Source organism: Tachypleus tridentatus, chromosome 11 (assembly GCF_004210375.1).
Source record: "Tachypleus tridentatus isolate NWPU-2018 chromosome 11, ASM421037v1, whole genome shotgun sequence".
Classification (NCBI taxonomy): Eukaryota; Metazoa; Arthropoda; class Merostomata; order Xiphosura; family Limulidae; genus Tachypleus; species Tachypleus tridentatus.
In genome coordinates this window covers 23,525,188-23,548,670 of record NC_134835.1, presented here as the reverse complement: position 1 = coordinate 23,548,670, position 23,483 = coordinate 23,525,188, and the positions used below count along the sequence as shown (strand labels likewise).

General features: G+C 34.2%; 1 protein-coding gene across 1 annotated transcript in view; it reads left to right on the top strand.

Moving 5' to 3' along the window:
• The window catches only part of LOC143231746 (ras-specific guanine nucleotide-releasing factor 2-like), a 133,634-nt gene that overhangs the window by 37,112 nt on the left and 73,039 nt on the right, over positions 1 to 23,483 (top strand). Inside the window, 2 exon segments of the mRNA XM_076466378.1 lie at positions 15,941 to 16,047; positions 19,783 to 19,930. Coding sequence (XP_076322493.1) covers positions 15,941 to 16,047; positions 19,783 to 19,930 — 255 coding nt within the window.

The following is a 23,483-nucleotide window of genomic DNA, read 5'->3' as shown; positions in this document are numbered from 1 at the left end:
TAAATTTACAGTTATAGTTTAAATTTACAGTTACAGTTTAAATTTACAGTTATAGTTTCAATCCACAGTTAGTTTAAATTTACAGCAACAGTTTAAATTTACAGTAACAGTTTCAATCTACAGTTACAGTTTAAATTTACAGTTAGAGTTTAAATTTACAGTTATAGTTTCAATCCACAGTTAGTTTAAATTTACAGTAACAGTTTAAATTTACAGTTATAGTTTCAATCCACAGTTAGTTTAAATTTACAGTAACAGTTTAAATTTACAGTAACAGTTTCAATCTACAGTTACAGTTTAAATTTACAGTTAGAGTTTAAATTTACAGTAACAGTTTAAATCTACAGTTAGAGTTTAAATTTACAGTTAGAGTTTAAATTTACAGTTAGAGTTTAAATTTACAGTAACAGTTTAAATCTACAGTTACAGTTTAAATTTACACTAGCAGTTTAAATCTACAGTTACAGTTTAAATTTACACTAGCAGTTTAAATCTACAGTTAGAGAAATGACAGAAATGTTAATTAACTGGTGAAATCCTTATATTAATGTGATGTGACAGAAATGTTAATTAACTGGTGAAATCCTTATATTAATGTGATGTGACAGAAATGTTAATTAAAAGACCTCTTTTACCAAATGGTCCCATATCTTGTTGCGATGATGTATTCTCATTGACCTGAATTTAAGACATTGACCTCTAAGATGACATACGGCCTCTGTCGTTGCTGTACATCCTCGACATTTTGCAGATTCCCTATTCTTAGTGAGGTTTCTTGTGCTGAAGGCCTCCTTTGTAAGGTATACATTTGCCCTTAGAGCCAGACACCCATTAGTGAACTTTCATACCAACAGGTTTAAGGTGACCAGTGGTTGGCAGATTTTGAGCCTTTGAAAAGCTCTACACTATGTCCTTTCAGGGCTTGTCTTTCTCAGGTTTTCCTTTCCATGTATTTTCAGTTAGAATGCTTAAGGATCAGAAGTCTGGCTTTCGTGGCAATACCCTCGATGTCTTCCAACCAACCATATTTTCTGCCAAGTAAGATATTTTTTTGTCGAATGGATAAATTAGTCTCAAATACGTTTTGATCTTTAATGTTAAAATAAGAGACTCCAGTTTCATGATTGCTGGACTTCCGTCATGGTGACGTGAGTAAAGCAAACCATCGGTGGTGTAAGCCGGTAGTTGTCACCAGTTTTTCATGGCCTTTCTTATTAGACTGTCCAGTTCTTTCAACATTTTCAAATTTATTTTGCTCAGTTCAAGTTGATATAAAAGCCTGGGCACGGCAGATTTGCATAACATTTCGACCCTCTCACGAGGTTTGATAGGAGTGTTGGAGATATTGTTTGTCCACTTCTCAAGGGTTGGCTTTACAGGTTCACTGCAAATCTCCTGTCCATGGACAGACATTTGCTCCAAGATAGCGGTATGACTCTTCGGGTCCAATCGCTGGGAGTGTTTCACAGTTGACTGACCATGGAAGGTAGTCATGGACAGTGAAGGTCTTATTGGACCCCCTAATCAGCATTCCGGCACTCTTAGAGATGTTTAGACTGAGGCTGTTACCCGAACAGTATTCATCCAATATATTTAACATCGCCTGGAGGATGGCATGGTCTTTAGCTAGTACTGCCATATCATCGGCATATGCTATGGTTGAGACTGGTTCCAGTTTCTTACCTAACAAATTGCTCTTCTAGCTTTCGCAGAAGAGGGTCCAAGGCGATATTAAACAGTGTAGAAGTCATTGGGTCCCCTTGTTTGACATCTGTGAGTAGGTTGATTGGATTGGTGGACACCTGTGAGTAGGTTGATTGGATTGGTGGACACCTGTGAGTAGGTTGATTGGATTGGTGTTTTGAACACCGACACGAAAGGTTGTCGTACTTCCATTGTAAGTGTTCTCCACAATCTGGATGAAGTGTGGATGAACCTTAAATCTGGCAAGGCTGACAAATATGTGTTTGTGGCCAATCGTATGAAAGGTTTTGCACAGGTCTAAAAAAGCCATAGCCACCCACATCGTTTGGCCCTCTTCATGATGGACTGGAGCATGAAGATGTTATCTCTACATCTCGCTTGAGGAATAAATCTGCGCTGTCTGGGATTTATCTGCATTGCTTGCTCGAGGCGGTGAACCATTATCCTGGAATATAGTCGAAGCACAATGGACGAAATTGTGATGGGCCTCCAGTTTTTGACATCATAGGTTTTCAGTTTTTGACATTGTGCAGATGCTCTTTCTCTTCGGAATGAGCATTGACTTATTCACTTTTATACATCCGGGAATGCGACCAGTGAACTGCCAGATATTAAGTACATTTGTTAAGGAAACATCTATACCATACTTGAGACGTTTGAGTAGGAATAGAACAATGATGTTGTCGGGACTTGCAGCTCCTTTCTTCATACCTTGAAGTGTCGCCCTCACTTCCTCTGGTGTTATCGGTTCCAGGATGTTGGTGTTGTTTGCCCTGGGTGGTAGTAGGGATCCGTCAAAATTGACGTTGTCATCAGCAACACCATAGACCTGATCGTAGTAATCTTTCACCTGATCTTTACTGAGACGACGTCGGACAGCATCTTGGCCATCCAATATCTCCTTAGCTAGGTATTTACGTTCTAAATCGAACATTTTCTGGAACCTTTTAAAACGTTAAACTCAGTGGAGTCGCCTCTTGTATGGTTTTTCGAGCAGGTTTTGGGCTTTTAATCGCCTGCTTGGAAGTTATTTTATTGTTCCAAGACGCTTGTAAATGGAAAAGCTCGTCAACCCATTGTTTAGTCACTATTTCAACCTCCTGCCATGTTGCTTCATCGAGTCCCTTCTGGTCTCTCAGTTGATTGTGGTACGAACATAATTTGGAACTTTGTTCAGGAAGAAGTACCCCTTTCCAATTCAGTCCCTCAAACTATACGACACCAACAGGACCTCTACGACTCATGGTATTATTTGAATCAACCTGGACAGGCGGTTGTACCTTACTGGTGTACGGCGCTTATCCGAGACTTGCTTAGGAGTCTTTCCAGGCAAGTGTCTCGCACAGAGAACACTGATATTCTTACGGCTCAAGTATTCTACTTCCGCACCCTGGAGGATTCGTATTTCTTCCTCGGGCCATATTACCCGGCGAGGGCGTTCCGGCGGCTCCCTGACTCCTTGAGATAGTATTCGTTCGGCATTTCTGATGGTAGGATGCCGGAGACTCTTATGTTGAGATAAGCCCGACCTATTCTTAAATTGTATTTCGCACATCTCGCCGCCGAAGCTGTAGGAATCTGCTGGAAACTAAAAGTACACCGGTAGGGATATTTTGGAACATGAAAGTTCGCCAATAGGGACATTTTGGAACATGAAAGTTCGCCAATAGGGACATTTTAGAACATGAAAGTTCGCCAATAGGGACATTTTGGAACATGACAGTTCGCCAATAGGGATATTTTGGAACATGAAAGTTCGCCAATAGGGACATTTTAGAACATGAAAGTTCGCCAATAGGGACATTTTGGAACATGACAGTTCGCCAATAGGGACATTTTGGAACATGAAAGTTCGCCAATAGGGACATTTTGGAATATGAAAGTTTGCCAATAGGGACATTTTGGAACATGAAAGTTCGCCAATAGGGACATTTTGGAACATGACAGGCGATAGCGTGATGGTTGCTATCATTTCTTCCACAGAATTTACATTGAGCTTGTGCCAACGAGTTGTGTTTGTTTGCCAGGTGAGTTGCTCACTTGGAAAAAAGCCGTTAACCAACGTGGACACAAGTCACATGCCATTTTTCTTACGAGTAGGTCAACAAGCGCTGTTGTGACTACCCGTTCTGTGGTAATGTCTGTTCCTTCTTTTAATTCATAAGTGTCATCCATCGCAATGATATGGCTGTTATTTTTCTCGTCAGGCGAGATTGTATAACTTGAGTCGTCCACCTGTGTGGTTCCGCGACTGTCACTAGTCGAGTAGGTACCATCCACCGTCGTGGTGTGGGAGTAGTAGGTACCATCCACCGTCGTGGTGTGGGACTAGGTACCATCCACCGTCGTGGTGTGGGACTAGGTACCATCCACCGCCGTGGTGTGAGAGTAGGTACCATCCACCGTCGTGGTGTGGGAGTAGTAGGTACCATCCACCGTCGTGGTGTGGGCGACACTCTCCTCGTTAGATAATATAACTTACGCCGTTCACCTGTGTTGTTCGGTTACAACCTTCAGTGGTAGCAATGTCAGTTGCACAGGTTTCACTCTGTGTATGTTAACTGGTGTCAGAATAAGTACCCGTCAATACCCATATTCCTCACGTTAAGCTGTTCTCCTTTTCCTCGTCGCCAGGGAATCGCCCGGAAGCTACCATTTCCCTTGGGTTTGGCCGTCGTCCTGGCAACCAAAGACTCCAAACCATACCTTTTATCTATTAAACAACTTTCCAAATTTTTAAAATGACCTGCTCTGATATAGGGTCGGCCGGGCCCCTATATAGTCGACGAGTTCGGTAAGTCCTCATCACGGTTTGAAGGGTTACAGTCCCTAATCTGGGATTTACTTCCCCTATCTTTGGACACGTAGTGGGGGCGAATTCAGCACGTGGGTTTTTGGTGTTCTTCACGTGAGGAGGTTTAGTTACAGGCTGTCCCGTATCCGGCCGTATCTCCTGAGAAGGGTACTTTGTTCTGTGAGGGAGTTTTATTGCATTCTATCGATATTTCAAATGACACGTAGTCATGGTTCCTCCCGCCGTTTACCCACGCTAGGTTGAATTTTTTCACTTTTACATTCAGATCTGGAAACTGTGAATAGTGTAGGGTACGTGTGGCAAGATCTGGAAACTGTGAATAGTATAGGGTGTGTGTGACAAGATCTGGAAACTGTGAATAGTATAGGGTGTGTGTGCCAAGATCTGGAAACTGTAAATAGTATAGGGTGTGTGTGACAAGATCTGGAAACTGTGAATAGTATAGGGTGTGTGTGACAAGATCTGGAAACTGTGAATAGTATAGGGTGTGTGTGACAAGATCTGGAAACTGTAAATATTATAGAATGTGTGTGTGCCAAGATCTGGAAACTGTAAATAGTATATGGTGTGTGTGACAAGATCTGGAAACTGTAAATATTATAGGATGTGTGTGTGCCAAGATCTGGAAACTGTAAATAGTATATGGTGTGTGTGACAAGATCTGGAAACTGTGAATAGTATAGGGTGTGTGTGACAAGATCTGGAAACTGTGAATAGTATAGGGTGTGTGTGACAAGATCTGGAAACTGTAAATAGTATAGGGTGTGTGTGACAAGATCTGGAAACTGTAAATAGTATAGGGTGTGTGTGCCAAGATCTGGAAACTGTAAATAGTATAGGGTGTGTGTGCCAAGATATGGAAGCTGTAAATAGTATAGGGTGTGTATGACAAGATCTGGAAACTGTAAATAGTATATGGTGTGTGTGACAAGATCTGAAAACTGTGAATAGTATAGGGTGTGTGTGACAAGATCTGGAAACTGTGAATAGTATAGGGTGTGTGTGACAAGATCTGGAAACTGTGAATAGTATAGGGTGTGTGTGCCAAGATCTGGAAACTGTAAATAGCATAGGGTGTGTGTGACAAGATCTGGAAACTATGAATAGTATAGGGTGTGTGTGACAAGATCTGGAAACTGTGAATAGTATAGGGTGTGTGTGACAAGATCTGGAAACTGTGAATAGTATAGGGTGTGTGTGACAAGATCTGGAAACTGTGAATAGTATAGGGTGTGTGTGACAAGATCTGGAAACTGTGAATAGTATAGGGTGTGTGTGACAAGATCTGGAAACTGTAAATAGTATAGGGTGTGTGTGCCAAGATCTGGAAACTGTAAATAGTATAGGGTGTGTGTGCCAAGATCTGGAAACTGTAAATAGTATAGGGTGTGTGTGCCAAGATCTGGAAACTGTAAATATTATAGGGTGTGTGTGTGCCAAGATCTGGAAACTGTAAATAGTATAGGGTGTGTGTGCCAAGATCTGGAAACTGTAAATAGTATAGGGTGTGTGTGCCAAGATATGGAAGCTGTAAATAGTATAGGGTGTGTATGACAAGATCTGGAAACTGTAAATAGTATAGGGTGTGTGTGTGGCAAGATCTGGAAGCTGTAAATATTATATGGTGTGTGTGACAAGATCTGGAAACTGTGAATAGTATTGGGTAGTGTGTGACAAGATCTGAAAACTGTGAATAATATAGGGTGTGTGTGAGAAGATCTGAAAACTGTAAATATTATAGGGTGTGTGTGACAAGATCTGTAAACTGTGAATAGTATATGGTGTGTGTGACAAGATCTGGAAACTGTAAATAGTATATGGTGTGTGTGACAAGATCTGGAAACTGTAAATAGTACAGGGTGTTTGTGACAAGATCTGGAAAGTGTAAATAGTATAGGGTGTGTGTGACAAGAACTGGAAACTGTGAATTGTATAGGGTGTGTGTGGCAAGATCTGGGGTATATGTGACAAGATCTAGAAACTGTGAATAGTATAGGGTATTTTTGACAAGATCTGGAAACTGTGAATATATGCTAACGTATTTAGTTTTAAAAGAAACTTCGCTGTCTGGGCTAGGAAACAAGCTACGCTCTTTTTAAAGGACTTTGTAATATTTATTGCATATTAAATCAAGTTTGTATTTATGAATAATTTAATACGTCGCGTGGGAGTTTGGAAGTAGTTCTAACTAACGGAACTAGTTTTTTTCTGCCTGTAAACCTCAGTTCAAGAGTATCATTTCGCTGTGAACAGTTTTTAAAGTTCAAAGCGTTATAAGCATTTATAATTTGAGCTCTGACTGTAAGGGTGAATCACTCAGGTTTTGTGTCATACACTACAGAGGAACTATATTCTACATCAAAGAACATCTGATTCTTCTGGTATTGTATAAACAAACTTTACAATAGATGTATTATCTCTAACAATTCAATCCACAAAAATCTCTTTCCATTGTATGATAAGCAAAGATAAGTATGGTTATTTCAGTCTAGCTGGCTTATTGTATACAGGATAAAAAGAACAAACGAAGTAGACGGGAACCAGATGTTGGACACGACCTCTTGTGAGGTTATACAAATGAAGTTTTATTACCACACGCCCATTCCTATCTTGTTTTCTCACTTTTCTCGTGCATACATTCCTATACTTCCAATTTTATTTTAAATAATTTTCTCCACCATTTGTATAACTTTAATACGAAACTTTCTAAGTATTTTGTTAAATAAATGTTATATGCTGCCATAAAAAAGGTTTATTATATTAATTTAGTATGGAAAATGTTCCACGATTCTAAGAAGGTTGTCATATAAATACAATGTAACGTTACTACTTACATTTTTGTTAAACAAATTTATCATAACGCCATGTAGCTTGCCATAACAACTGATTGAAAGTCATTACATCACCAGGTTGACTTTCATGGAGTCCATTGTGCTTTTCTTTCCAACATTCTAACACAGTTACAACATGATGTTTCTACGCAATCTCTCATGTTACCCATTCAATATTTGTCTGTCACTTCCTCTGTTTCCTGGGCCCGGCATGGCCAAGCGCGTAAGGCGCGCGACTTGTAATTCGAGGGTCGCGGGTTCGGGCCCGTGTCGCGCCAAACATGCTCGCCCTCCCAGCCATGGGGGCGTTATAATGTGACGGTCAATCCCACTTTTCGTTGGTAAAAGAGTAGCCCAAGAGTTAGCGGTGGGTGGTGATGACTAGCTGCCTTCCCTCTAGTCTTACACTGCTAAATTAGGGACGGCTAGCACAGATAGCCCTCGAGTAGCTTTGTGCGAAATTCCAAAACAAACAAACAAACAAACATCCTCTGTTCCCATTAATGTTTCCTTGTAGCAACAGTCTTTGTGTTCTAGTTTTTTCTAATCACATGCCCAGATTATTCACATGATAATTGATAACAGTGTTATTTTCGTTTTCATCATTTCTGATAAAGGTTCGATTGTTTCATGTCCTATTCAGAATACTTTTATACTGCTCTATAGATTCCCATTTCAAATTCTTCAGTCTTTTCAGCAACAACTTCAGATGTTGTCCACGTTTCAGCACCATATTGTCGTGTTGACCACAAATAACATGTGAGTGGTCTCATTTGTGCTATGTTTTTTAATGACAGTACATATAAAATACACTCCTGGCTGTTTCGATTTTTTTATAATTTTCCACTTCTCTCTTATCATCTTCAGTGCTCATGTGTCCTAAATATAAACAATTCTCTATTTGTTCAGTTTATGTTCTATCTGTAGTTAAATTTGTTATATCTTGATTCTCATTCATTCAGCATAGTATTCATGTCAGTTCCAGTCTTTTTAGTATTCATTTCAGTTCCAGTCTTTTTAGTATTCATGTCAGTTCCAGTCTTTTTAATATTCATCTCAGTTCCAGTCTTAATAGTATTCATCTCAGCTCCAGTCTTTTTAGTATTCATGTCAGTTCCAATATTTTTAATATTCATCTCAGTTCCAGTCTTAATAGTATTCATCTCAGCTCCAGTCTTTTTAGTATTCATCTCACTTCCAGTGTTTTTAGTATTCATCTCACTTCCAGTGTTTTTAGTATTCATTTCAGTTCCAGTATTTTTAATATTCATCACAGTTCCAGTATTTTTAGTATTCATCACAGTTCCAGTATTTTTAATATTCATCACAGTTCCAGTATTTTTAATATTCATCACAGTTCCAGTGTTTTTAATATTCATCACAGTTCCAGTCTTTTTAGTATTTATCACAGTTCCAGTCTTTTTAGTATTCATCACAGTTCCAGTCTTTTTAGTATTCATCTCTGTCCTGTACTTGCTACTACTGTTTGTTTCCGAAAAACGTGTTTTTCTCTGTTCTGTATTTACAACTGCTGCTTGTTTCCAATACATCTTAAACTCACGTATTGATCTTTGTTCTGTTCATGCTACTATTGTTTGTTTCCTGTACATCTTTAAACTTACATTTTACTCTCTGTTATGATCTGAGAACTTTCTCATTAGTTCCTATGTTACATTATCATTCTAAGATTTTTAAGTATCTTACCTTTTTAAGAAACTTATTCATCTATATAATGTAAAGACGAACATTGTTCTTATTAAGGGGGTTAGTAGTCCATGAAATAATATTGTTGTTATTCATGTATATAATGTAAAGACGAACATTGTTCTTATTAAGGGGGTTAGTAGTCCATGAAATAATATTGTTGTTATTCATGTATATAATGTAAAACGAACATTGTTCTTATCAAGGGGGTTAGTAGTCCATGAAATAATATTGTTGTTATTCATGTATATAATGTAAAGACGAACATTGTTCTTATCAAGGGGGTTAGTAGTCCATGAAATAATATTGTTGTTATTCATGTATATAATGTAAAGACGAACATTGTTCTTATTAAGGGGTTAGTAGTCCATGAAATAATATTGTTGTTATTCATGTATATAATGTAAAAACAAACATTGTTCTTATCAAGGGGGTTAGTAGTCCATGAAATAATATTGTTGTTATTCATGTATATAATGTAAAACGAACATTGTTCTTATTAAGGGGGTTAGTAGTCCATGAAATAATATTGTTGTTATTCATGTATATAATGTAAAGACGAACATTGTTCTTATCAAGGGGGTTAGTAGTCCATGAAATAATATTGTTGTTATTCATGTATATAATGTAAAGACGAACATTGTTCTTATTAAGGGTTAGTAGTCCATGAAATAATATTGTTGTTATTCATGTATATAATGTAAAGACGAACATTGTTCTTATTAAGGGGTTAGTAGTCCATGAAATAATATTGTTGCTATTCATGTGTATAATGTAAAAACGAACATTGTTCTTATCAAGGGGGTTAGTAGTCCATGAAATAATATTGTTGTTATTCATGTATATAATGTAAAAACGAACATTGTTCTTATTAAGGGGGTTAGTAATCCATGAAATAATATTGTTGTTATTCATGTATATAATGTAAAACGAACATTGTTCTTATCAAGGGGTTAGTAGTCCATGAAATAATATTGTTGTTATTCATGTATATAATGTAAAGACGAACATTGTTCTTATTAAGGGTTAGTAGTCCATGAAATAATATTGTTGTTATTCATGTATATAATGTAAAGACGAACATTGTTCTTATTAAGGGGTTAGTAGTCCATGAAATAATATTGTTATTATTCATGTGTATAATGTAAAGACGAACATTGTTCTTATTAAGGGGTTAGTAGTCCATGAAATAATATTGTTGTTATTCATGTATATAATGTAAAGACGAACATTGTTCTTATTAAGGGGGTTAGTAGTCCATGAAATAATATTGTTGTTATTCATGTATATAATGTAAAGACGATCATTGTTCTTATTAATGGGGTTAGTATTCCATGAAATAATATTGTTGTTATTCATGTATATAATGTAAAGACGAACATTGTTCTTATCAAGGGGGTTAGTAGTCCATGAAATAATATTGTTGTTATTCATGTATATAATGTAAAAACGAACATTGTTCTTATTAAGGGGTTAGTAGTCCATGAAATAATATTGTTATTATTCATGTATATAATGTAAAGACGAACATTGTTTTTATTAAGGGGTTAGTAGTCCATGAAATAATATTGTTATTATTCATGTATATAATGTAAAGACGAACATTGTTTTTTATTAAGGGTTAGTAGTCCATGAAATAATATTGTTATTATTCATGTATATAATGTAAAGACGATCATTGTTCTTATTAAGGGGGTTAGTAGTCCATGAAATAATATTGTTATTATTCATGTATATAATGTAAAGACGATCATTGTTCTTATTAAGGGGGTTAGTAGTCCATGAAATAATATTGTTGTTATTCATGTATATAATGTAAAGACGAACATTGTTCTTATCAAGGGGGTTAGTAGTCCATGAAATAATATTGTTGTTATTCATGTATATAATGTAAAGACGAACATTGTTCTTATTAAGGGGTTAGTATTCCATGAAATAATATTGTTATTATTCATGTATATAATGTAAAGACGATCATTGTTCTTATTAAGGGGGTTAGTAGTCCATGAAATAATATTGTTGTTATTCATGTATATAATGTAAAGACGAACATTGTTCTTATCAAGGGGGTTAGTAGTCCATGAAATAATATTGTTGTTATTCATGTATATAATGTAAAGACGAACATTGTTCTTATTAAGGGTGTTAGTAGTCCATGAAATAATATTGTTGTTATTCATGTATATAATGTAAAGACGATCATTGTTCTTATCAAGGGGGTTAGTAGTCCATGAAATAATATTGTTGTTATTCATGTATATAATGTAAAGACGAACATTGTTCTTATTAAGGGGGTTAGTAGTCCATGAAATAATATTGTTGTTATTCATGTATATAATGTAAAGACGAACATTGTTCTTATTAAGGGGTTAGTAGTCCATGAAATAATATTGTTGTTATTCATGTATATAATGTAAAGACGAACATTGTTCTTATTAAGGGGGTTAGTAGTCCATGAAATAATATTGTTGTTATTCATGTATATAATGTAAAAACGAACATTGTTCTTATCAAGGGGGTTAGTAGTCCATGAAATAATATTGTTGTTATTCATGTATATAATGTAAAGACGAACATTGTTCTTATTAAGGGTGTTAGCAGTCCATGAAATAATATTGTTGTTATTCATGTATATAATGTAAAGACGAACATTGTTCTTATTAAGGGGTTAGTATTCCATGAAATAATATTGTTATTATTCATGTATATAATGTAAAGACGATCATTGTTCTTATTAAGGGGGTTAGTAGTCCATGAAATAATATTGTTGTTATTCATGTATATAATGTAAAGACGAACATTGTTCTTATCAAGGGGGTTAGTAGTCCATGAAATAATATTGTTGTTATTCATGTATATAATGTAAAGACGAACATTGTTCTTATCAAGGGGGTTAGTAGTCCATGAAATAATATTGTTGTTATTCATGTATATAATGTAAAGACGAACATTGTTCTTATCAAGGGGGTTAGTAGTCCATGAAATAATTTTGTTGTTATTCATGTATATAATGTAAAGACGAACATTGTTCTTATTAAGGGGTTAGTAGTCCATGAAATAATATTGTTGTTATTCATGTATATGATGTAAAGACGAACATTGTTCTTATTAAGGGGTTAGTAGTCCATGAAATAATATTGTTGCTATTCATGTATATAATGTAAAAACGAACATTGTTCTTATTAAGGGGGTTAGTAGTCCATGAAATAATATTGTTGTTATTCATGTATATAATGTAAAAACGAACATTGTTCTTATCAAGGGGGTTAGTAGTCCATGAAATAATATTGTTGTTATTCATGTATATAATGTAAAAACGAACATTGTTCTTATCAAGGGGGTTAGTAGTCCATGAAATAATATTGTTGTTATTCATGTATATAATGTAAAAACGAACATTGTTCTTATTAAGGGGTTAGTAGTCCATGAAATAATATTGTTGTTATTCATGTATATAATGTAAAGACGAACATTGTTCTTATTAAGGGGTTAGTAGTCCATGAAATAATATTGTTATTATTCATGTGTATAATGTAAAGACGATCATTGTTCTTATTAAGGGGGTTAGTATTCCATGAAATAATATTGTTGTTATTCATGTATATAATGTAAAGACGAACATTGTTCTTATTAAGGGGTTAGTAGTCCATGAAATAATATTGTTGCTATTCATGTGTATAATGTAAAAACGAACATTGTTCTTATCAAGGGGGTTAGTAGTCCATGAAATAATATTGTTGTTATTCATGTATATAATGTAAAACGAACATTGTTCTTATTAAGGGGTTAGTAGTCCATGAAATAATATTGTTGTTATTCATGTATATAATGTAAAGACGAACATTGTTCTTATTAAGGGGTTAGTAGTCCATGAAATAATATTGTTATTATTCATGTGTATAATGTAAAGACGATCATTGTTCTTATTAAGGGGGTTAGTATTCCATGAAATAATATTGTTGTTATTCATGTATATAATGTAAAGACGAACATTGTTCTTATTAAGGGGGTTAGTAGTCCATGAAATAATATTGTTGTTATTGATGTATATAATGTAAAGACGAACATTGTTCTTATTAAGGGGGTTAGTAGTCCATGAAATAATATTGTTGTTATTCATGTATATAATGTAAAGACGAACATTGTTCTTATTAAGGGGGTTAGTAGTCCATGAAATAATATTGTTGTTATTCATGTATATAATGTAAAGACGAACATTGTTCTTATTAAGGGGGTTAGTAGTCCATGAAATAATATTGTTGTTATTCATGTATATAATGTAAAGACGAACATTGTTCTTATTAATTGTTTCATTGTTAGCCTCAAGTGTTAATAACATGCAGAATAAAACGAATGTAAGGTCATGTTTTGCACATTTGTAATGCACAAGTTTAGACCCTGACACATCAGGTTTGGATGATGGTTCAATTTGTTTGTAAGTAATCTGTGTATAATAATTGAGTTGGATGTCCTTTATAATACCAAAGGAAAGTTCATGCTGTGGTATTTATGTCACTACTTTACGATGTCTTTGGTCAGTTCTCTGGTATGGGTGTCTCCTTTTCAATTACGATAAAATTAAAGTTGGGAGATGTATTGATTTTTCGAAGTATGACGTCATTAACAGACCAGCTACTCTGTAATACAAGACGAATGCCGAGCAGTTGAGGTACATCCTGCTTGGGTTACCATGGAAACTGAGAACATCAACAATATTTTACTCCGTTTAAGCGGAAAAAGTAAAAATTTGAGAAAACAACAGTCCTTGTGCTATTCTGTTTACTGTGGGCAGGAGGACTAAAGTTAAGTTATTAGAAAGAGAGACGATACGAGGACTAAAGTTAAGTTATTAGAAAGAAAGACGATACGAGGACTATAAATTAAGTTATTAGAAAGAGAGACGATACGAGGACTATAAGTTAAGTTATTAGAAAGAGAGACGATACGAGGACTAAAGTTAAGCTATTAGAAAGAGAGACGATACGAGGACTAAAGTTAAGTAATCAGAAAGAGAGACGATACGAGGACTATAAGTTAGGTTATTAGAAAGAGAGACGATACGAGGACTAAAGTTAAGTTATTAGAAAGAGAGACGATACGAGGACTATAAGTTAAGTTGTTTGATTGCTAAGTTATTAGAAAGAAAGTCAATACGAGGACTAAAGTTAAGTTATTAGAAAGAGAGACGATACGAGGACTATAAGTTAAGTTGTTTGATTGCTAAGTTATTAGAAAGAAAGTCAATACGAGGACTATAAGTTAAGTTATTAGAAAGAGAGACGATACGAGGACTATAAGTTAAGTTGTTTGATTGCTATGTTATTAGAAAGAAAGTCAATACGAGGACTATAAGTTAAGTTATTAGAAAGAGAGTCGATACGAGGACTATAAGTTAAGTTATTAGAAAGAAAGTCAATACGAGGACTATAAGTTAAGTTATTAGAAAGAGAGACGATACGAGGACTATAAGTTAAGTTGTTTGATTGCTATGTTATTAGAAAGAAAGTCAATACGAGGACTATAAGTTAAGTTATTAGAAAGAGAGTCGATACGAGGACTATAAGTTAAGTTGTTTGGTTACTAAGTTACTAGAAGGAAAGGTGATGAGAGAGTACAAGAGTTGTTACCACTACAGGTGGAAAGAAGCAATCGAAGATGATTAATAGCTTCGTCATCCAGCTTTATGATGTCACTCAAACAGAATGTGACATCTGTACCTTGCGAAAGGGAAACATGTATTTTACACTGAGGACCATTAAAAGAACAAAGACAATAAGATACACTGTTTTATGACTATGAACCTGAAATTCATATGGAAGTTATATTTATTTGTGCATGAATTAATAACAGTTGAAATCAATTTTTACAAGTTTTTTAACACTAACATGTTAAGGACTACAACTGGAAATCGAACTTATATTACCTAAATATTGTTTTACCTCTTTGATTTATGTTGTAATCCTGTTTTTTTTTTCTTCTCACTTTAGCGGGGTGAGCATTAGTAGAATTCTAATTACTATTACAATATATATTAACTATAGATTAACTTGTAGTGGATGTATCTCACTCTCATAACAAAGATGTTGATAAATTAGACGATTGAAAACTAATTTTATGATATATACTTTCCTTCGTAGGATCCACTGCTAAAGTAAAGCCCTGGCATAGCCTGGTGGTTACAGCAATGACTTCCAAACTTTTTTTGTCAAAAGCACAATGACTCTGATACAAAGGTTATGTGGCATAACATCTCCCTCGCTCGCTCCCCACTATCATATTAAAACTAATCTTATTTTCACATATTATTTTAATAATAAGAGGTACTGTAAAATAAGAAGCCAGTAGAATGTAGTGTACCCGTCCCGTGCCTGTACACCGTTGGAGCAGCGGGACAAAATACAATTTGTTTCCTTCCACAAAATTAATTTATGTAAACTGTACCTTTCATTTATTTTTCGCATGTATTAGTTTTTTAAAGTTCCATCGGACCACTATTAATGCATGTCTGAATATTGTTAGATCATACAACTCAAAGTCTGCTAGTAGCAGGTTCGAATTCCTTTAACAAACATGCTTGTCCTTTCAGTTATGGAGGTGTTATTAGTAAAAGTATTTCTTTTCGTAAAATAGTAGTAGTTATAGTAGCATAGTGGTGGTTCAGGAGTTGGCGGTGAGTGATATTGACTATCCGCCTTTCCTCTTGTCCATCACTTTAAAATTTGGAACAGTTAGAACGGATAGCCCTCGGATATTTTGATGAGAAATTCGAGGAATACAATTATGCAACAAAATAACAAATTTGAATCGCATTTAACTACTTCACTGCTGTTTAGATACATTTCTATCTTTTCCCACATATTATTTCGTTGTTTTTTTTTCCCTCTAGTACTGTTTTACCATCAGCTATCGTAAAGAAGGTTCTAGAAAATACGAGTTTAAAGCCGAAACCGAGTCCGAATGCAACGCTTGGATTCATGCAGTCGAGAACGCCAGGTATAATGGATTTGCTTTCAACAGTTTCGATTTATCTAAATATGTTATCAAATTAACCACTAACAGTATTTTTAAGTTTTAAAACTGAAAACAACAACAACAACTTACGCCAGTGTCTTCAGATGTGGACTGTCACGTGACTAGTCTTAGCTATACATTACTGTCGCTTTTACGTAATCTTAATATTTTCTTTTACCTGGAAAGAAAGCAAAATGTAATTACTGTAAGAACTGTAGTAACGAGCCATCGATGTGTACTAATGTGCCCGTGTAACAGATCAATAACCCATTCGCTAACTGCCACAGCAGCAAGAAAGAGGTAATACCGACAGAAATAGTGTAATAGATTCTCAGAGACGAAGTTTCCACACTCAAGACGGGTCTTCAAGATGACATGCTGTTGAAAATCTCCTTCTAAATTATGCTCTTAAGTAGAATAGAAACGGGATTATGTCTCCAAGCTACCTGGAAGCTAGAATATCCTAAAAACAAGTAGCTGTATCTCGCCAGCTTTATTCTTTTGATAACGGAATCCCCTGGTGACAGCTTTTTGAGATGAAAAAAATAATAAAAGAAAGACAAATAAAAAAAACCAACGACTTTAAAATGCTGTTGAAATTAAAGTGGTTAATGCTTTATAGAAGTTTTGTAATTAATAATTAACGAACGTAATATTATTCATTTAATTTAAAGACACTTTGTATTTGATATCAGTTAAAAATACTTAATAATTATTCCTATAGTTTAGATATATTAATTAATTAATAATTAACTGTACAGATAAAGAGTTAAGGGAAACAGATTAACTTTCGATTTCAGAGAAACAAACAAATAAAACCAACAAACAAACTATGAACAATAATCCTTATATTTTAATGATACTATTTACACAGTAACATAACTTATATATTATTGGATCTACTTAAACAGTGACATACCTTACACATTAGTGGATCTACTTAAAGAATAAAGTATTTTATACATTAGTGGATGTACTTACACAGTAACATACCTTACACATTAGTGGATCTACTTAAAGATTAACGTATTTTATACATTAGTGGATGTACTTACACAGTGACATACCTTGCACATTAGTGGATCTACTTAAAGAATAAAGTATTTTATACATTAGTGGATGTACTTACACAGTAACATACCTTACACATTAGTGGATCTACTTAAAGATTAACGTATTTTATACATTAGTGGATGTACTTACACAGTGACATACCTTGCACATTAGTGGATCTACTTAAAGAATAAAGTATTTTATACATTAGTGGATGTACTTACACAGTAACATACCTTACACATTAGTGGATCTACTTAAAGATTAACGTATTTTATACATTAGTGGATGTACTTACACAGTGACATACCTTGCACATTAGTGGATCTACTTAAAGAATAAAGTATTTTATACATTAGTGGATGTACTTACACAGTAACATACCTTACACATTAGTGGATCTACTTACACAGTAACATACCTTACACATTAGTGGATCTACTTAAAGATTAACGTATTTTATACATTAGTGGATGTACTTACACAGTAACATACCTTACACATTAGTGGATCTACTTACACAGTAACATACCTTACACATTAATGGATCTACTTAAACAGTAACGTACCTTACACATTAGTGGATATACTTAAACAGTAACGTACCTTACACATTAGTGGATCTACTTAAACAGTAACGTACCTTACACATTAGTGGATCTACTTAAACAGTAACGTACTATACACATTAGTGGATCTACTTAAACAATAACAAACTTTATACATTAGTGGATCTACTTAAACAGTGACATACCTTACACATTAGTGGATCTACTTAAACAGTGATATACCTTACACATTAGTGGATCTAGTTAAACAGTGACATACCTTACACATTAGTGGATCTAGTTAAACAGTGACATACTTTACACATTAGTGGATCTATTTAAACAGTAACGTACTTTACACATTAGTGGATCTACTTAAACAGTAACATACCTTACACATTAGTGGATCTACTTACATAGTAACATACCTTACACATTAGTGGATCTACTTACATAGTAACATACCTTACACATTAGTGGATCTACTTAAAGAATAAAGTATTTTATACATTAGTGGATCTACTTAAACAGTAACGTACTTTACACATTAGTGGATCTACTTACATAGTAACATACCTTACACATTAGTGGATCTACTTAAAGAATAAAGTATTTTATACATTAGTGGATATACTTAAACAGTAACGTACCTTACACATTAGTGGATCTACTTAAACAGTAACGTACCTTACACATTAGTGGATCTACTTAAACAGTAACGTACTATACACATTAGTGGATCTACTTAAACAATAACAAACTTTATACATTAGTGGATCTACTTAAACAGTGACATACCTTACACATTAGTGGATCTACTTAAACAGTGACATACTTTACACATTAGTGGATCTATTTAAACAGTAACGTACTTTACACATTAGTGGATCTACTTAAACAGTAACATACCTTACACATTAGTGGATCTACTTACATAGTAACATACCTTACACATTAGTGGATCTACTTAAAGAATAAAGTATTTTATACATTAGTGGATGTACTTACACAGTAACATACCTTACACATTAGTGGATCTACTTACACAGTAACATACCTTACACATTAGTGGATCTACTTAAACAGTGACATACCTTACACATTAGTGGATCTACTTACACAGTAACGTACTTTACACATTAGTGGATCTACTTACACAGTGACATACCTTACACATTAGTGGATCTATTTACACAGTAACGTACTTTACACATTAGTGGATCTACTTACACAGTAACGTACTTTATACATTAGTGGATCTACTTACACAGTAACGTACTTTATACATTAGTGGATCTACTTAAACAGTGACATACCTTACACATTAGTGGATCTACTTACACAGTAACGTACTTTACACAGTAGTGGATCTACTTACACAGTAACGTACTTTACACAGTAGTGGATCTACTTAAACAGTAACATACCTTACACATTAGTGGATTTACTTACACAGTGACATACCTTACACATTAGTGGATCTACTTACACAGTAACGTACTTTACACATTAGTGGATCTACTTAAACAGTAACATACCTTACACATTAGTGGATCTACTTAAACAGTAACGTACTTTATACATTAGTGGATCTACTTAAACAGTAACATATTTTACACATTAGTGGATCTACTTAAACAGTAACGTACCTTACACATTAGTGGATCTACTTTAACAGTAACATACCTTACACATTAGTGGATCTACTTAAACATCTGTTAAACCAAAGACAGAATACAATAAGCACAATATTCCCATTAAATTAAAGACAGAACAATAAACACCATAAGTTTATTGAAATATTGAACAACAAACACCAGGCGTTTATTAAAATATTGAACAACAAACACCAGGTGTTTATTAAACTGAAATTTGAATTACCGTTTCATGATTTCATGAAGCAAATCACGGGTTCCCCTCCCTTCGTCTTGAGAGAGACAAAAGCTAACAAGAAAAATATAACAGTAATAGAAAACTGAAAAACGCTGAAAGTGTACAACTGAGATTCGAAACCTTTACAAATAACTTATTTAAAGTTTACTGTTTTGATTGTCAGTGTGTTAGAGAGATTAAGTATTTAACAGAAAACTGTCATTTGAAAATACATTTCACGTAGTTTCAGCAAAATAGTGCTACAGAAGGAAGAATTGGAACAGAAACACCTACATCTAGTGCAAATTGTTGAGAGTGAAAAGACATGCAAGTGGCAGTACACCCAGCAGTGTGAAGAGTTGACGTTGGAGATCAAAAAACTGAGAGCTGAGGTAGAAAAGGATTTGTATTAGTGTTAAAATCTCAGAGATTAATAACGTAAATCAGGCAGTTGTACCGAGATCACTGACTGATTTCACGGTATTCTACGAGGGTTAAGAACTGATAAAAATATGTCCTGAGATTAGTGACTGTAATTATTGTATTCTACGAGGGTTAAGAACTGATAAAATATGTACTGAGATTAGTGACTGTAATTATTGTATTTTACGAGGGTTAAGAACTGATAAAAATATATACTGAGATTAGTGACTGTAATTATTGTATTCTACGAGGGTTAAGAACTGATAAAATATGTACTGAGATTAGTGACTGTAATTATTGTATTCTACGAGGGTTAAGAACTGATAAAAATATATACTGAGATTAGTGACTGTAATTATTGTATTCTACGAGGGTTAAGAACTGATAAAAATATGTACTGAGATTAGTGACTGTAATTATTGTATTCTACGAGGGTTAAGAATAAAAACAGTTGTTATATTGAGATTAATCATCGAATGAGTTGTATTTTACGAGTATTTTTGAACTGAAAATACGGTGAGTTATTACTAAAATAAGTGATCAAAATTGTACTCTATGGTTCTCAAGTACTAATCTTAGAGTACTGTAGAGTGGATATCTCAAGTACTAATGTTCGAGTACTGTAGAGTGGATATCTCAAGTACTAATGTTAGAGTACTGTAGAGTGGATATCTCAAGTACTAATGTTAGAGTACTGTACTGTGGATATCTCAAGTACTAATGTTAGAGTACTGTACTGTGGATATCTCAAGTACTAATGTTAGAGTACTGTACAGTGGATATCTCAAGTACTAATGTTAGAGAACTGTACAGTGGATATCTCAAGTACTAATGTTAGAGAACTGTACAGTGGATATCTCAAGTACTAATGTTAGAGTACTGTACAGTGGATATCTCAAGTACTAATGTTAGAGTACTGTACTGTGGATATCTCAAGTACTAATGTTAGAGTACTGTACTGTGGATATCTCAAGTACTAATGTTAGGGTACTGTACTGTGGATATCTCAAGTACTAATGTTAGAGTACTGTACTGTGGATATCTCAAGTACTAATGTTGGAGTACTGTACAGTGGATATCTCAAGTACTAATGTTAGAGTACTGTACAGTGGATATCTCAAGTACTAATGTTAGGGTATTGTACAGTGGATATCTCAAGTACTAATGTTAGGGTATTGTACTGTGGATATCTCAAGTACTAAAGTTAGAGTGCTGTACAGTGGATATCTCAAGTACTAATGTTAGAGTATTGTACTGTGGATATCTCAAGTACTAATGTTAGGGTATTGTACTGTGGATATCTCAAGTACTAATGTTGGAGTACTGTACAGTGGATATCTCAAGTACTAATGTTAGGGTATTGTACTGTGGATATCTCAAGTACTAATGTTAGAATATTGTACTGTGGATATCTCAAGTACTAATGTTAGGGTATTGTACTGTGGATATCTCAAGTACTAATGTTAGAATATTGTACTGTGGATATCTCAAGTACTAATGTTAGAATATTGTACTGTGGATATCTCAAGTACTAATGTTGGAGTATTGTACTGTGGATATCTCAAGTACTAATGTTAGAGTACTGTACTGTGGATATCTCAAGTACTAATGTTAGAGTACTGTACAGTGGATATCTCAAGTACTAATGTTAGAGTACTGTACAGTGGATATCTCAAGTACTAATGTTAGGGTATTGTGCTGTGGATATCTCAAGTACTCATGTTAGAATATTGTACTGTGGATATCTCAAGTACTAATGTTAGGGTATTGTACTGTGGATATCTCAAGTACTAATGTTAGAGTACTGTACTGTGGATATCTCAAGTACTAATGTTAGAGTACTGTACAGTGGATATCTCAAGTACTAAAGTTAGGGTATTATACTGATATAGAAAGTGATAAATAATTGTGTTACATAGAGATTAAAAACGTTAACTAAAAATTAATTTAATGATTGAAGTATTTGTAGTTCATGATAAGTCAGAGCTGAAAACAAGAATTAGTTTCGAGTAAGGATATGATATTTTGTACCGAGATGAAAAACATCGAAGTGTGTCGTTGTACCAAGTTGTATTGATCGATATTAAATATGTGAGTCGAGCGTTGTGTTACAGTTAATAAAACAAGTGGGGTATTGAATCGATACTAAATATGTGAGTAGAGCGTTGTGTCACAATTAATAAAACAAGTGGGGTATTGAATCGATACTAAATATGTGAGTAGAGCGTTGTGTCACAATTAATAAAACAAGTACGGTATTGAATCGATACTAAATATGTGAGTAGAGCGTTGTATCACAATTAATAAAACAAGTGAGGTATTGAATCGATATTAAATATGTCAGTAGAGCGTTGTATCACAATTAATAAAACAAGTGGGGTATTGAATCGATATTAAATATGTGAGTAGAGCGTTGTGTCACAATTAATAAAACAAGTGGGGTATTGAATCGATATTAAATATGTGAGTAGAGCGTTGTGTCACAATTAATAAAACAAGTACGGTATTGAATCGATATTAAATATGTGAGTAGAGCGTTGTGTCACAATTAATAAAACAAGTACGGTATTGAATCGATATTAAATACGTGAGTAGAGCGTTGTATCACAATTAATAAAACAAGTGGGGTATTGAATCGATATTAAATATGTGAGTAGAGCGTTGTGTCACAATTAATAAAACAAGTGGGGTATTGAATCGATATTAAATATGTGAGTAGAGCGTTGTGTCACAATTAATAAAACAAGTGGGGTGTTGAATCGATATTAAATATGTGAGTAGAGCGTTGTGTCACAATTAATAAAACAAGTACGGTATTGAATCGATATTAAATATGTCAGTAGAGCGTTGTGTCACAATTAATAAAACAAGTGGGGTATTGAATCGATATTAAATATGTGAGTAGAGCGTTGTATCACAATTAATAAAACAAGTACGGTATTGAATCGATACTAAATATGTGAGTAGAGCGTTGTGTCACAATTAATAAAACAAGTACGGTATTGAATCGATATTAAATATGTCAGTAGAGCGTTGTGTCACAATTAATAAAACAAGTGGGGTATTGAATCGATATTAAATATGTGAGTAGAGCGTTGTGTCACAATTAATAAAACAAGTGGGGTATTGAATCGATATTAAATATGTGAGTAGAGCGTTGTGTCACAATTAATAAAACAAGTACGGTATTGAATCGATATTAAATATGTGAGTAGAGCGTTGTGTCACAATTAATAAAACAAGTGAGGTATTGAATCGATACTAAATACGTGAGTAGAGCGTTGTATCACAATTAATAAAACAAGTGGGGTATTGAATCGATATTAAAAACAATAACAGGGCTTTGAATCTGTGTTAAGGATGTAAATAAGACGCTTATTTGCTAAGTGTTGTTTCACGACAGAAGTCTACTACACAATGTAAGACTTAATGTTTCCTAGTTTTATTAAAGTTATTCGTTGTAATGCCTAAGAATAATGTTGAATATTTTATTTAATTCGATTATTTCTTTTCTCGTTTTTA